The sequence below is a fragment of the Paralichthys olivaceus genome, chromosome 7, assembly GCF_024713975.1.
Source record: "Paralichthys olivaceus isolate ysfri-2021 chromosome 7, ASM2471397v2, whole genome shotgun sequence".
NCBI classification, from domain to species: domain Eukaryota; kingdom Metazoa; phylum Chordata; class Actinopteri; order Pleuronectiformes; family Paralichthyidae; genus Paralichthys; species Paralichthys olivaceus.
In genome coordinates this window covers 15,891,170-15,905,464 of record NC_091099.1, presented here as the reverse complement: position 1 = coordinate 15,905,464, position 14,295 = coordinate 15,891,170, and the positions used below count along the sequence as shown (strand labels likewise).

General features: G+C 41.4%; 1 protein-coding gene across 3 annotated transcripts; it reads left to right on the top strand.

The window, feature by feature from the left end:
- cep152 (centrosomal protein 152) lies at nucleotides 1–13,643 on the top strand. 3 transcript variants are annotated; one of them, XM_020079066.2, is made up of 28 exons: nucleotides 1–368; nucleotides 688–784; nucleotides 2,924–3,030; nucleotides 3,153–3,213; nucleotides 3,306–3,617; nucleotides 4,029–4,179; nucleotides 4,555–4,695; nucleotides 4,940–5,079; nucleotides 5,452–5,652; nucleotides 5,742–5,889; nucleotides 5,974–6,065; nucleotides 6,166–6,329; nucleotides 6,453–6,657; nucleotides 6,861–6,965; nucleotides 7,051–7,181; nucleotides 7,268–7,396; nucleotides 7,483–7,618; nucleotides 7,707–7,892; nucleotides 7,984–8,244; nucleotides 8,375–8,506; nucleotides 8,599–9,240; nucleotides 9,755–9,830; nucleotides 9,967–10,134; nucleotides 10,219–10,303; nucleotides 10,833–10,903; nucleotides 11,089–11,245; nucleotides 11,334–11,437; nucleotides 11,553–13,643. In XM_020079066.2, exons 2-28 carry the CDS (start codon nucleotides 698–700, stop codon nucleotides 12,329–12,331), a joined length of 4,971 nt encoding a protein of 1,656 aa, XP_019934625.2. In that variant the 5' UTR covers nucleotides 1–368; nucleotides 688–697; the 3' UTR covers nucleotides 12,332–13,643. The 3 variants fall into 3 exon arrangements, with proteins under 3 accessions (XP_019934625.2, XP_069383858.1, XP_069383856.1); XM_069527757.1 differs by lacking the exon at nucleotides 7,707–7,892; XM_069527755.1 differs by lacking the exons at nucleotides 1–368; nucleotides 688–784 and adding an exon at nucleotides 1,873–2,335.
- Nucleotides 13,644–14,295: the final 652 nt, after the last annotated feature.

Sequence of the window (14,295 nt, the reverse complement as noted above, 5' to 3'; positions counted from 1 at the left end):
AGTGGGCGAGCCCTGAGTTCTTGGAGAAACCGTCTGACGCTCAGTCTGTGTGTGTGTGTGTTTATCTGCTCTCTCAGTTTCCTGCTTCATTCACCCTCAGCGGCGCTAAACCTGCACAAGCTTAAAGAAACCAACTCTCTTTACCTGACGAGCTCTGCGGACATTTTCACAACATGGGCTTCATCACGTTTAAACGTTTAGTCGTGCTCGTCGTTGCTAAGTGAAGCCAACATGGCCAGGCTAGCTGGTTAGCTAGCAGCGGGGCTTTGTAATGTAAACACATGTGTTGCTGGCAGTCGATTCACACCAACTTCACTGAAGGAAGAAGCAGCTCGACAGAAGAAGCATCGGCCACAGTTTCACTGAAGGTAAGCTTCATGATTCCACACGGAATATTTAACCGACCGGTCATGTTCGCTAAGTTAACGTGAACGACACACGATCGGATGTGTGCTTGTCTTCGAGCTGTGGAGAAGTTGTTTTGTGACGAAGACTTTTAACCCTGACTCTAACCAGAGCCTCGTTATCTGATGATGCTTCACCCTAGCCACAGCCTCTGGTGCCCACATCCCGCAGCCCTGCGACCTTTACTTCCCCCGTTTCACACCGGGAGCAGAGTTACACATAGTTCGTGATTGGGATTTCCCTCCATTAACTCCGCATCGTGTCTGTGTCCCTCACCTGCAGGCTGTGCATCATGTCCATCGACTTTGACAGTGCTGCTCTCCAGACCCAGCATGAGGAGGAGGAGTACGACCCGGAGGACTATGCCAGAGAGCAGGAGGTGCATTAAATATTCATAGCTGGTATCATTGGGAAGATTTTGGCTTCACATGTGTGTTACAGTTGTGTTTTTGTACTGTGGTTGTGTGATGTTGTGATTTTCTTAAAGCTGTCCAGATTTTATGAGCTGCGGTAATTCGATTTTCAAATGGTCAATCACAGCTACCATTCAATATGTGAGATTACAGTATAATACAGTGTATTATACGTATACGTATATATATATATATAACCATTTTACAATTGTAGCATGGAAGTTCTTCAGGTATTATTTGTCTGTACTTAAGTAATACCATTACTGTCACCTCTTCTGGAAAATAGAGCAATATCAGTTATTATTGTAATATAATTTTCATTAGTAGCCATATAACAAAAGTCCCATAAACATTGATTGTAATGATTATGCATTGTTCAAGCAGATTGAGGAGGTAATACACAGAAACCTCCCATTTGTAAAATGTTTTGCTGTTTATCAAGTGTTTGTAATACAGAGGGGTTTAAACCCATAATCTTTAGTCTCCATAGTCTTTAATTTAAAAAACAACAGACTATAAATTATAATTTCACCTTTATAGTTATAACTATCAATATTGACTTGAATAATGTATCTTGATGTAATTTCAGGCCATATAGCCCAGCAGCCCTACTAATACTGTTGCTCTCTCATAATGTACATTTTCATATCTGTACATTTATGTTGTCCTTTCAATTCAGTTGTATTTGTATTGTGCTACATTATGACATACTCAAGCCACTTTACATAGCAAGGTTGAGAGCTTAAAAGTTGTTGAGAACCCCGACAGTTCCCTCTCCTTTGAGAACCTTAAATTTATCAGGTTCTTCAGATTTGTGAGTTTGTGTTGTTGTTGTTTGGGGAAGCATTTGAGGTGTGCACATTTGAGTTTCACAAGTCTCCCGGCTTCACAGCTTGAGAGGCGTGCTATGTTATTACCCACGCCCACACGTCTGTTGCACCATGAACCTGAGCTATTATTGGCTCAGAGAAAATGCCTCCTTCCAGGTGTGTCACGCTGAAACTAGCTCTGCCCTGTGGTTTCCCTACTTTCTCTTTATCTAGGTTGCCTTGTTTCTGTGTTTGACCTCACTCCTTCTTGAGTAGAGCAAGCATGATGAGAACGGTCTGTTGGATGTCTTGCTGGTTTGCTGCCACACATTTGATTTTCAATATTATTTCTTAAATGGACTTTTTTCTTTGGATATAGCCTGCTTATTATTCACATGTTGGCCAAGTGGAACATGATTATTTCTGCTCCAGTTAACCTTCCTATATGTTTGACAAAACAATGGAGTTCTCTGGGAGCAAAACACAAGAATGCCACTGAGCGCTGACAACATGCCAGGGACGTTTTGGATGGTTCTCACGGAAGGTCTTCAGTGCAGAAAGATTAGGCGACATGGTTATCATGTGGCCTCACAGCTGAAGAAGAATTGCTTCTTCAATCTTTGTTGAATGTGTAAATGGGATAATATGGGTCCTTCTGTTTTGGACACTGTTGAGGATTTGAGGAATATTCAACAGTCCTTATGGGAAGTAAGTGCAAATGGCTGTGCTTGTTCTATCTCACATGGTTGGTTGAAAAGCAAGTGTGTGTGTGTTTGTCTGTTACCGTTTCCCCTTTTGCCTTTAAGTGAAAGAGCTGAGATGTTTTACACTGAGAGAACAAGATGCTGATTGTCAGTGTTGAGTAAAGCTTTGTTTCATTTACGGCTGTAACGAGTCCTCTCAGTATTGATTAATCTTAAAGCACATTTAAGAAGCTTTTATCAGAAATGTTGTGATTTTTTGCTTGATAAAATACTTCAATGATTCATTAAGCTGCAATGTTTGCTATTCATTTGTAACTATTCAAATAATGAATTATTTTATCTTTGACTACAGAATGAAATATATACACAATAACACAACTATTGCGTACACTAATATATAATGAAAAAGAAATTGGAATTCATTTTAACTTTAATAACCACTGTAGATCACTTAGGACCAAAACTCAGACCCCCCCGGCATGCTCTGTTTCTCCGTCTGTTAGGTTATTGACTTTTCACAAATCTGTGTTACTTTATCACTCAGTTGCAGAGCAACCATGGTGACTCATTTCCTTGTGCTGTTTTTCCACAGCTGCACAAACTGCTCACAGACCTGCCCGATGACATGCTGGAGGACAGCAGAGACTCCTCCCCAGAGCTTGAGTATTCTGCCTGCAGCAATAAAAACACCAGAAACAGGTAACACACAGGATGATGCTGCTGACACACAACACACTGATTTTGTAAAGTCTGTCTGTAGTATTAGACAAGCAGCTTTTCTTTTATAATACAATTCTTTCTCTCTTGCCCTCTCTGCTCAGCCCACAGTCCACGTGGACTCAGCAATGGTCAAATCACACGAAGCCAATCTCCCATGAGCAGGTAGAGATATAGTTTGTTTTCACAGAACGTTTTTTTTTCTGAACTTCTAAAGGAGAATAAAAATCCTTCTTACTGTCAATGTCTCTCTGAAGAGCTATGGAGGCGACTATGATCAAGGCTCTCATGATGAGTACACTTACGAGGATGGTGCAGATCAGATTAATGGACAGCGGAGGCAACCTTTGCCTCACACCTGGAACCAGCAGTCAGGAGATCACCAGTTCACCCAAGGAGATTATACGTACACGAGCATGGGCACAGAGAAATCTATAGAGACCAATGACTTCTCCACAGAGTCTAAACCATATTCTCAAGAATCTGATAACCACATGGAATGTAACGGAGATGGAGGATACAGAGACGTCCAAAACCATGGGGACCATAATATCAGAAACCAATTTCAGGTGAGTGAACTATTTCATCAGTGCATCACCTAACGGTAGTGTTTTACATGTGTCATATTAAGAATGAAAGTTTTAATGTTTTGATAATTCAGTGCAGGGATTGCTTCTCTTCTTGTCCTTTAAAGTCTCCTAGAAATGTAATGATATGCTTTCTATCATTTGTCAGAGTAAAAACAATGTCCTGTTGTAAACCAGTCACAAGTCTAAAACTTTTTTCATTTCAATCCAAAAGAATCTCTCACTTTAATTCATATTGTACATGATTTTGTCTGTAATAAGTAAGTTTGTATTTTGTGCAGTTTTTAAATTGTGCAATATTGAATTGGTTTGTTCTTGTGTATTTAGCACATATATCTGTATTTCAAACATTCTCCGTCTTCGTTTTGTGTCTTTGTTCCTCTGAATTTGAAGCCTGGAGCTGGAGACAATGTAACCAATCAGTACAAGGTCAGTTACAATCCTCACCATCCTGCCCATCAGCCAAAGATGTTTAACCCACAGGCCACTCGCCAAGGAGCTCAGTTTGATCATCTGCAGAGAGAATTCCTCGACTCGACACAACGTGAGTGGTTTCATTTTATCTTTGAGATGTGTCTCCTCCAGACTGAACAAATTTACCTGAGCTACTGCACAATAATCTGAAGGGAAATCTGTGCTCAGTGTTTAGTGACTTCTTTAAAATTCCTTGTGTACAAGCAATAAAGATTTGGGGTTTAATGATTCTAAGACCTGAAATCAAACTGTGATACAAATAGACCTAAACAGACACGGAGCCCTTGATTAATCCCAGTTTACTACAGTGAAACTGGAGACCTACAATGTTATTGTATAATATACACCCTCTCAAATGACATAGACATATTAAATATCTTCTTGCTGTTCAAGTAAGGGGTTGATGTTTGATTTGTTGTATACACATTGTTGTGCTGTGTTTCAGAAACTGCTGACCGGGAGCAACTCGCTCAGCTGCAGATTTTAAACAAAGCTCAGCAGAGACAAATTGAAGACTTGGAGCAAAAACTGGAAGATTCAAGGCGTAATATGAGATACATCGAGCATCAGTTTGCAATTGTCAAAGGTATGTTTAAAGAGATTGTACCTGCAAAATGGGAGGTGGGCATTGCCTTTTACTTTACAGCAGAACAGAACTCATGATTTCTTGAGATTGATAGAATTAAATAAAATCATTCATATGCCCCCTTGTGGCTGTTGAGTAGGCTTGTGCTATCTACAGAATCAGTCAATCCTGCACTGGCCTGTTGTATCCTTGTTTTGTTGGATGTGCTGCTCATGAGGGCATTGTCTTTTTTTTTCATCAATAGATGAAAAGGATGGCCTTACAGTAAGTCTAAAGGAATCAAGTCGATTGGTTGAAGAGTCCAAGGAGCAAGAGGTGCAAATGAAAAATAAAGTGAAGGCTATGGAGCAGCAAATACACGCCCTCACCGAGAGAGACCATGAGGTGAGTTCTGTGCTGAAACACTTCACTGTTTACACATCTTCCTAATTGTTTAAAGCAAAATACAAGATGGAGTGTAATATACTAGGTTATCTGTAATTTCTTTAGGCTTGTTGTGGATTAGTCTGATAACATGTATATGTAAAAACTGTCTTAATCAGCCAAGTTCAGCTTATGGAAGAAATAAAGAAGGAAAAGACAATAATCAGTCATACAGTATTTATTTAATGCATTTAAAATTCAGCTTCAGGATTTAAAAATCTTTAAAATGTATCTGAGCAGAGCTTACTGAAACAAGCAGAGAACGTTCAAATCCACAGTGAGAGATTCAGTTAAAGATTACAGTTTTGGAAATAAGTTTTACTTTGTTTGCAGAACATGAAGAAGCAGAGGGTGGCAGACGCTGCGGTGGACAGCATGAAGCAGCAGATGCTGGAGCTTTGTCGTTCTGACACCCTGTCCAGAGTGCGAGAGCAGCACGACCATGACCTTACCATCATCAGAGAACAGCATGACGTTGCAGTGTTGGCCCTGAAGCAGAAGATCGACTCTTCTTCTCAGGCTCTGAATGAACAGGTCTGTGGTTTTTCTGAGATGAATGTGTCAACAGGCTATTCATCAGACATTGTCATAAGACACTAAAAGCTTTGTGTTGTTCCTTCCAGATTGATGTCAATCAGAGGTTACGAGAGCAGGTGAAACAGCTGGAGAGCCAGAGAGAGGAGGAGCAACTTGAGAGGGCGAGAGTCATCAACTGCCTCACTCAGCGACTGGAGGAGAGTCAGCATCAATGTGCTAAGTTACTGCAGACAAGTGAGTGAAGGCGTCTGTGGACATATATGAACTTCTGTGCTCATATATTTACTTTGCTTTATACTAATTGATATTTGTCTTCAGGCTCAGTGCAGGAGATGAGTCAGGTGCAAATTAAGCTTCAACAGGCTCTATCTGCCAAGGCTCTGAGTGAAAACATGAACGAAGTTTTGCAGGTTTGCTCTCTTATTCTTCTGTCACAAATGAAACCACTCTGAAAAAACTTAACATGCAAATTAAATGTTTTATTTTTATTTTCACATGTTCACCCTGAAGGAGGACCTGGCCGACTTGAAGGAGCAGATCACTCTGTATGAATCTGCTGTGAAACATGGTGTAATTGCGTTAGATCTGAACAACGACTGGGACCATCAGCTGTCTGATTCCTGTGTAGATTTAGGATTAAAGAAAATGAGCAGGAAAAATGGCATTCTCCAAAGGTACACTGTGTTCATTATAGGGCCTCTGATTATCTTCACAGCCTGTGTCCTTTTGTCTTGGTGCAATGAGTGCTGGTATATACTGTGAAACTACAAATTCTTACATTTCTTCCGTTTCATCAGCCCTGCCTTGGCTCATCTGTCAGAATCCAAGCTGCCCAAGGCTGACGAGGCTTTGCGGCTGCTGCGTGTGGAGATGCAACGCTGTCTGGGTAGTCTGAAAGGGAAGCGGCAGAAAATCAGTCAGCTGCAGGAGGAGCTTCAGCACTGTCAGAGCCAAGTAAATGAACTCAACACCCAGTTAGAAGAAGCCCAGCTCAGCTCTTCGGTAAGGACTCGCCCTGTATGAACATACGCCCGATTTAATATTGAACTGCTGACATTTAAGATGAGAAATCCATAAAACTGTTGTCCCAGACACACAATAATATGAAAAACTTGGTGTAAATAGCACGATACAAATGAATTAAATGGCTTTAATTTGTACAGTGATCAAAAAAACTGTCTTTAAAACTGACTTTATGTCCACAGATCAGAGAGAAAAGTCAGATGAAACATCTTGACATGACTGGAGAATCTCACAAAGAGTTGATGAAACTACAGAAAGATAAGAAACACTTGCAGGAACAAGTAGAGGTTTGTGTTTGAGTTTATTGTCTCATTATTTATGTTCTTTCTTTTTGGACTAAATCGTGAAAGACTTCCTTTGTGTGAAATTCAGGTGCTAGAGAAAAAGAATCAAGAGTTGAAACAGAGTGAGGAGAAGGTGAGGACTGCCAACGCAGAGCTGTGCTCTAAGATGAGGGAGATGATCCAGGAGCTGGACCAAGAAAAGCAAGAGGCTGCTCAGAGGTGAATCACACAGGGATGCTAATCACATGCTGCTTATTTTATCTATTTACTGATTCATGTAGGCAATCTTTGTTTTTTTCATGTAGAACTGAACGGATTCATCAGCAGTACAGGGATGACGTAGTGAACAGGGTCCAAACAGAGCTCATGCTGGAACATGATGCTCAGGTCGAACAGCTGACTGCACAGCACCAGCAGCAGATCCAACTATTACAGTAAGTCCTCAGACCCTGACACTGAGAATTCAAGTCAACTGTACGCCTTTGCAACATGTTGATATTGTTCACGTCTTCCTTTACAGGACCCAGCTATGTGAGGCCAATGATAAGATGTTGGGTGTACAAGAATGTTACATATCTGTCTGCAAAGAGAAAGACACACTCGAAGAAAGAATACACAACAGGGAGAAAGAGGAGGCTTTGATCAGAGAAAATGAGGTAAATAAAAGATCCTATAAAGTGTATGAGAAATCACACAAAATCCACATTGTAGCATGATTTATGATTGATTGGTTGTTATTCCCAGCAAAAAATAAGAGAGGAAAGTGTGACAGCTGTGGAGAAGCTTAGGGTGGAGCTGGAGGCTCAGCATCAGGCCTCAATGAACCAACTGAAAGCTCTCTGGTCCAAACAGAAGGAGGCTGAGATCCAGCAGCAGGTGAACTCTCATGTAGCCTCAGCCAAGGCTACGTGTAAGGAAGAAGTGGAAAAAGTATGATTCCCTACAATCCCCATCAGCCCCCTTATCTCCCAAATGAGAATATCATCTCTGACCGGAATTTTTCTTTTCTGCTTTTGTGTAGATGGAGAGAACATGGGCAAAAAGGCTGGATGAGGCAAGGAGGGAGAAGCACAGAGAGACTGCTGAGGTAACCTGTCAGACAGAAGAGATCGAGGGCAGCAGTGAGACGTTGACTCCTGAGGAGTTGGACTCCAGGCTCAGCGCCCAGAAACAACAGCTGCAACTGGAGGCTGACAAAGTCAAACGTAAGGCTGTGGAGGAGACCAGGAAACAAGCCCAGAGAGAGCTTCAGGAGAAACATCTGGAGGACATGGCCAAGCAGGTCACTGAGTTAATACATCTGTTTTATCTTGTAGTTTTGTATGGGTGGGACCAATTGGAAATAACAAACCACTGTCCTTGGTTATTTGAAAGGATCAACCGAGTAGTGAACATATGTGTTGTTGTTGCAGGTTGAAGGTGCGGTGACCAGGGCCTACAATCGCTGGATCGAGGATTTGACTTCATTACCAGAATATCAAGCCTCTCTCCAAACAGAGAAGGAGAAATGGGAAGAACTGCAAGAAATACACACTGAACAACAAGTATGATGTTTTCCATCTTTGAGTAAAACAAATGCTGTCGATGTCATCTGGCTTTTCTGCTGTGATCATGTATATTCCTTTAAATGTCTCAGGTGTCCCAGGCTCTGAGGGTGGCAGAGGAGCAGTGGCATAAGAAACACAAGAACCAGCAGGAGGGGCAGGGCTCTGGAGTGCTGAGGCTGGAGGAGCTGCAAGAGGAGGTGGTGACACTCCAGTGCCAGCTAGAGCAAGTGAAGAGAGCACAAGCTGCCCTGCTGAAGGCCGAGCTGGCCGGAGCTAGAGCGGTCTGGAACCGAGACAAACAGCAGGAGATCGCCCTCATTCGAGTCCGCAGTGAGCAGGTGTACCAGAGCAAGCTGCAAGAGCAGCACAAGAAGCTGGAGCAGGCCAGAGAGGACGCTGACCTCCAGAAGAAGGAGCTGCTTCTGCAAATGGAGGCCAAGCTTCAGGAGACTCTGAGGGTCAGAGAAGAGGAGTGGAGATGTCAGCATGCTGAGAGAGAGCTGACTCAGAGACAGCAGATGAGGGAGGCACTCTTGACAGAGCTTCAGTCTGGAATGGCACAGGTCCAGGCACAACTTCTTAGAGATCCCAAAACTGATCAGCAGGGCAGTGAAAACACCAGGAGGACCAGCGAGGCCACAGCAGATACAACAATAACACAGGTCATACAAACATCCTGCAAAGACATGGTCAGCAGGGCAGTATCCCAGACCAAGAAGGAGTGGAAGAAAGTGAGTTTATTTTGGGGTTATCTGTCATCTAACCATGAGTGGAGTGCTTTAATCTGTAAAGGATTTTAGAGGAAGTGTTGCGAAAAATGCTTCATTTGCTAAATCTGCACAAAACAAAGGTTAAACTGTTGCTAAAACACAGAGTGCTGCGTTGGTTATATGCTTAAAAAAATGTTAATATTTCCCTCCACCCTTGTCAGCATCAGACAAAAACTACTGGATGGCCTGACATCAAACATGGTGGAAGAATGAAGTATAAGTCTGGAAGACTTGAGCGATAGGACTTAAAAAAATGTTTTGACCAATTTCCCAGGGAAAAATTCATGGATCATGATGAAAAAAATCAGGAACATTTAGGAGACTGGTATCAATGTGTCTGTGAAATTTGATGACGTTTGGTGGTATTAAGGGGACTGTCGGGCCTTGGCGGAGGTCTGTGCTCTACTACTGCTATTGTAGTCTCTGATGCGGTTCTATGTTTGAGTAGCTTCATGGTTTCATCTCTGTCCTTCAGATCAGTGAGGAGAGACTGAGCCGTGTGTTAAAAGAAACCCAGAAACAACATGAACAAGAAATGGACAAAATGCTGAGTATGTAATGTCTCTTCACTTCACATGGCATCGGGAAACATTTCAACTTTAATCATTGAGATTCAGCATTAACCGATTTGATTATATCAAAGTTCCCATCAACAAAGTACTGAACAATATTATCCACGTTGTCCAGGCTCTTTGTCGCAGAGGAAGGAGTCGGCTCGTTGCAGGAAGGAGTGCACTGAGACCTCAAGTAAACTGCAGAAGAAAAACCAGGAGCTCCAGAGACACTTGGAGAAAGCCTGCCGTCAGCTCCAGCTCAGTGTTCGAGAACACAAAACCACAGTGCAGCGTCTCAAAGGTACATTTTTTTCCTAGGCATTTAAAAAGTATTACTCAACTACATCTGTGCCTCTATGTTGATGAGATGCTTCATGTCTTGTAGACGAGCATGAGCGCAGCTTACAAAAGGCAAAGGAGGAACATCTGCAGCAGCTGGAAGAAGTGAAGAAAGCCAAAGAATCTTCAGGGTTTGTGCTGTTTTTATCACCTCTGTTCTCATTTAGTAAAGTCTTAATGAAGGTATGTATTGTTTCTCTGGCTGTATGATTACCTGTTATCTGTTGTTATATACAAACATATGTCAAAAATGAATCACACGACTTGCAGTATTTTATTGTAGCAATTTGCAACAACCATCTTCTCCTATTTTATAAAATCTATCAATCTGCCTTCATCATGAAGATGACAAGCTCAGGCAGAACTTGTGAACCCGAAGTCTTTCTAAAAATTAGAAATCTCAGTTTCATTTATTGGATCATTAAGACAAATGGATGCAATGCTATGACAATATATAGAAATTGATGAATATTTTCATTATTATTCAGTTTGTCAATTGTTTTCTCGATTAATCTCTATTATATGCCAGGAAATAGTGGAAAAAAAGTATATAAGTGATCAGATGAAGTTTCAGGATGGTGTTGGTAACATTCATAGATGACATTAGTTGTGTTTATGAATTTCAGTTGAACAATACCAACAGATTTTTTTTGGTTGCAGGAGTTCTGATCTTCAGCACGGCCTGGAAGAGATGAAGCAGCAATATTTGATGACTGTAGAAAAGATCAGAGGTTTGTTATCATTTATTGATTCATTATTGTTTGTATCTGTGGAGTTAAATAATTCAGTCGTATGAACACTAATTAATGGGTGGTAAATCTACAATAATACACCTGTGATGGAAAGAGTCAGTGCTCACACACACGTTTTCATCAAACTCACAGCTTGTGATTGTGGTTTTCTTTTTTAATGACAGAGGACATGCTGCGTTACCTCCAGGAGAGTCGGGAGCGAGCAGCAGAGATGATGTGCATGGAGGTGCAGAGGGAGCGACAGGACACTGCCAGAAAGATGCGGCTTTATTATCTGACCTGTCTGCAGGAGCTACTGGAGGATGGAGGGAAAACCACAGGGCAAGACGCCATACTTGTTTGTTAAAGTTTGTTTGCTTGCTTCATCATGGCTCCTCAGGCTAATTGTATTGATCCTCATGTTCTGCAGCGCTGAAAAGAAAATAATGAATGCTGCAAGCAAGCTGGCGGCCATGGCTAAAGTGCTAGAGACGCCTGTCAGAAGTAAATCTGGAAAGAACTACAGTTTACCAAGTGAGTCCTGTTGTTCAGAGCTGTGTTACTGTGGATTATTCCCTCAAAATGTTTTGTTGATCTTTGTTTTCAGCAGATTGTTCAACTACTGTTTCCACTGTTTGTTGCCCTCCAGTTAGAAACGCAGCTTTCAATAAGAACCCCTCGACCCTACCTGAGCTTCCGGACATCAGAGCAGAGGAGAGAAGAGGAAAGATGTCAGCTGATCCAGAGCAGACTGCTGCAGACAGGACTAAACCTTCGAGTCACCAGGACAGTTCTACTTCTGGTAAGGATGAGGCCCCTGAGGACGTAGCCAAGAAACCCCAAACCTCTGCTCACACACAACCTCTCTCCAACAAACCATCCAAACAGACGACCTCTTTGCATCACATGGCCTCTTCATCCCAGGTGAATTTAGTCGGAGCGCCTGTGAGGAGTAAGAGCAGGGATCTGTACCCGCCGGGAGCCGACAACCAGCCAGACTCAGACCAACAGAGCAAAGCTTTTCTCGTCCAGGAGGCTCCTGTGAGAGGTGAGAAACACACGGACTGGAGCATGACTAGCAGCGACTCAGATAAAAGCTTCCAAGTTCCCCGACTCTCTTTCTCGGGGAGGAAAGTAGAACCGGTGAAGCCGTTTTCTGTCTCTGTGACATCGGCCGGCATCTTTAAAGAGTTCGGGGGCCTCTCCCCGGATGCGTCCGACCTGACAGTTTATAATGAAATCGCCAAGAAGACGCCTCAAACCCAGACTTTAAACCTCCCCAGTGTGAAGATGAGTACCCACAGAGAGCCAACCCCTGGCTCTGAGGCTGAGCAGCAGCAAAGAGTTGCTTCCAGGCCTCTGTTCTCCGAGCTGAGGCAGCGGCAGCAGGACAGTGGCTTTGAAAGTCCGTTATACCAACAAAAATGACAAAGTGTAGAGGCAGATATGAGGTGAAATATGAAGTAGTCAAAATTGACCATACCAAATAGTGCCTTCAATACAGTGTACAAAGTTTACATGAGTGTAGAACTTTTGCCTCTATAGTTGATAGCAGTGTTTTTATGTCTGTGTGTTGCGTTAAGATTGTCGGAAAAGTTTGACATATGGGCGAACACATTCAATCACTTTCTTGTTGAGAGTTTGATGAGATAGTTGCTACTAGTATGTTTGTAAGCTAAACATGAAGCTAGAGTGAGCAGCTGGCTAACATGGTTTAAACTGGAACAGTTAACAAATGGTAACAAAATAAATTTTCACTGCTGCTCCTAAATAAGATTTAAAGTTAATTTACTATTTATTGACTGCGAGATTAAACCAGATTAAATGAGAAAACGAGCTGAAAAAAAGAACTGCACAGCTGCAGTGTTCACTGTGTGGGAAGCCACACTTGCTGTTTCCCCCTGGTTTCATTTCATTTGTGCTTTTTTTTATCATTGCAAATATTCAACACTCAACAAGAAAGCAAACAAACGTATTTGCCAATAATCTCAAACTATTTCTTCAAGTTTATAAGAACCTATCTGTCTGTGGATTGTACGATCTGTCACCTCAGGCAACACTCCAAAGACGTTTCTCTTTCGCCGTTACATTTCAAACCCAGTTCTGCAGTTTGTGGTTGTTTTGCCGTACGTCCGGGTTGAAACAATTTACTTAATAAGGATTTACCTATTTCAACAAGGGTGTACTGACTTATTTACCAGTGTTGAGTAAACCTGCCTCTGTCCTGAAACTCCCAACACTGTGCTGCTCTTCACATCCTCAGCAGCAGAAACTGTGAGATTAATTAGTGCTCAGTGTCTTTGCTGTCTTACTGTTGGCCCGAGAGATTTGATAAACACAGCCGCAATAAGTTAGTTAGTTATGAATATCAGTGTTACCTGATGGAGGTTAATGTCCATGAGTGTTCAGGTGTTCTCTTCCTGTTGGGTAGACCTGATATGCCTGATAAGTACATCAGGGATATGTGCACTTTGAAAAGAAATGCCTTCAGGTCTAAAGCCGCAGCTCTGCCCACACGTGAATTTGAACTTGTGACACCACATGAGACGCTGGCAGCTTATGTCACTGTTTTTGCAATCTTTTTTCTCCCAGACTTAGATTTTAATGTGTTTTATGTTTTTATATTTTGTAAATATGTTTGTCTTATTAATGACACACTGTGTACAGATGAGTATGAATGTTTTATATTTATATTTATTGCTTTAATTCATTTGAATAAATCTTATCATTTTATTGAAAATTGAGAGAATAATTCTTTTGTGAAGCAAATCCTGTTGTTCCTAATCTAAAATATTGTTTATACAAGAGATAAGTATTTATTAGACCCCCGCTTGTTTGTTTGTTAGTTTGTTTGTTAGCAGGATTATCAAGCTCTACTGAACAATTTTCCTTGAAACTTAGTGGAAGGATGGGAAAAAAATCCACTATAATATACCACAGATCTGCTCAAAGACAAAGATCCAGAATATTCTGTATCACTTTCTTTACAATTGTGAGATTTTTTTTTTTTGGCATTTTCACTGATTTCTTATAATAATAATAATTCATAGATCTTGATGACCTCAGACTTACTTAGGGAACTAGTGTCTATGAATGTGTTCAACAAATGTTTGATTCTACCGACCGTGTTTGAAACAGTGGGCAATTTTTTCACTATTTCCTGGCATGTCCAATCCATAAATGTAAATTTTAATTTATAGATTTGGTAATAGGGAGCACATAGCTCCAAAACACATTTTAGTATGTAGTACCTCTTTAATATTTAACTAAAGCTCATTTTGGTTCAAACAAAAACAAAATTTATGGCAACAATTTAAATAGGTAAATAATGACATTTCTAAATCCACTGGCTCCTGTTCCTCAAGTGTGAAAATAAATATGAATAACAGGTT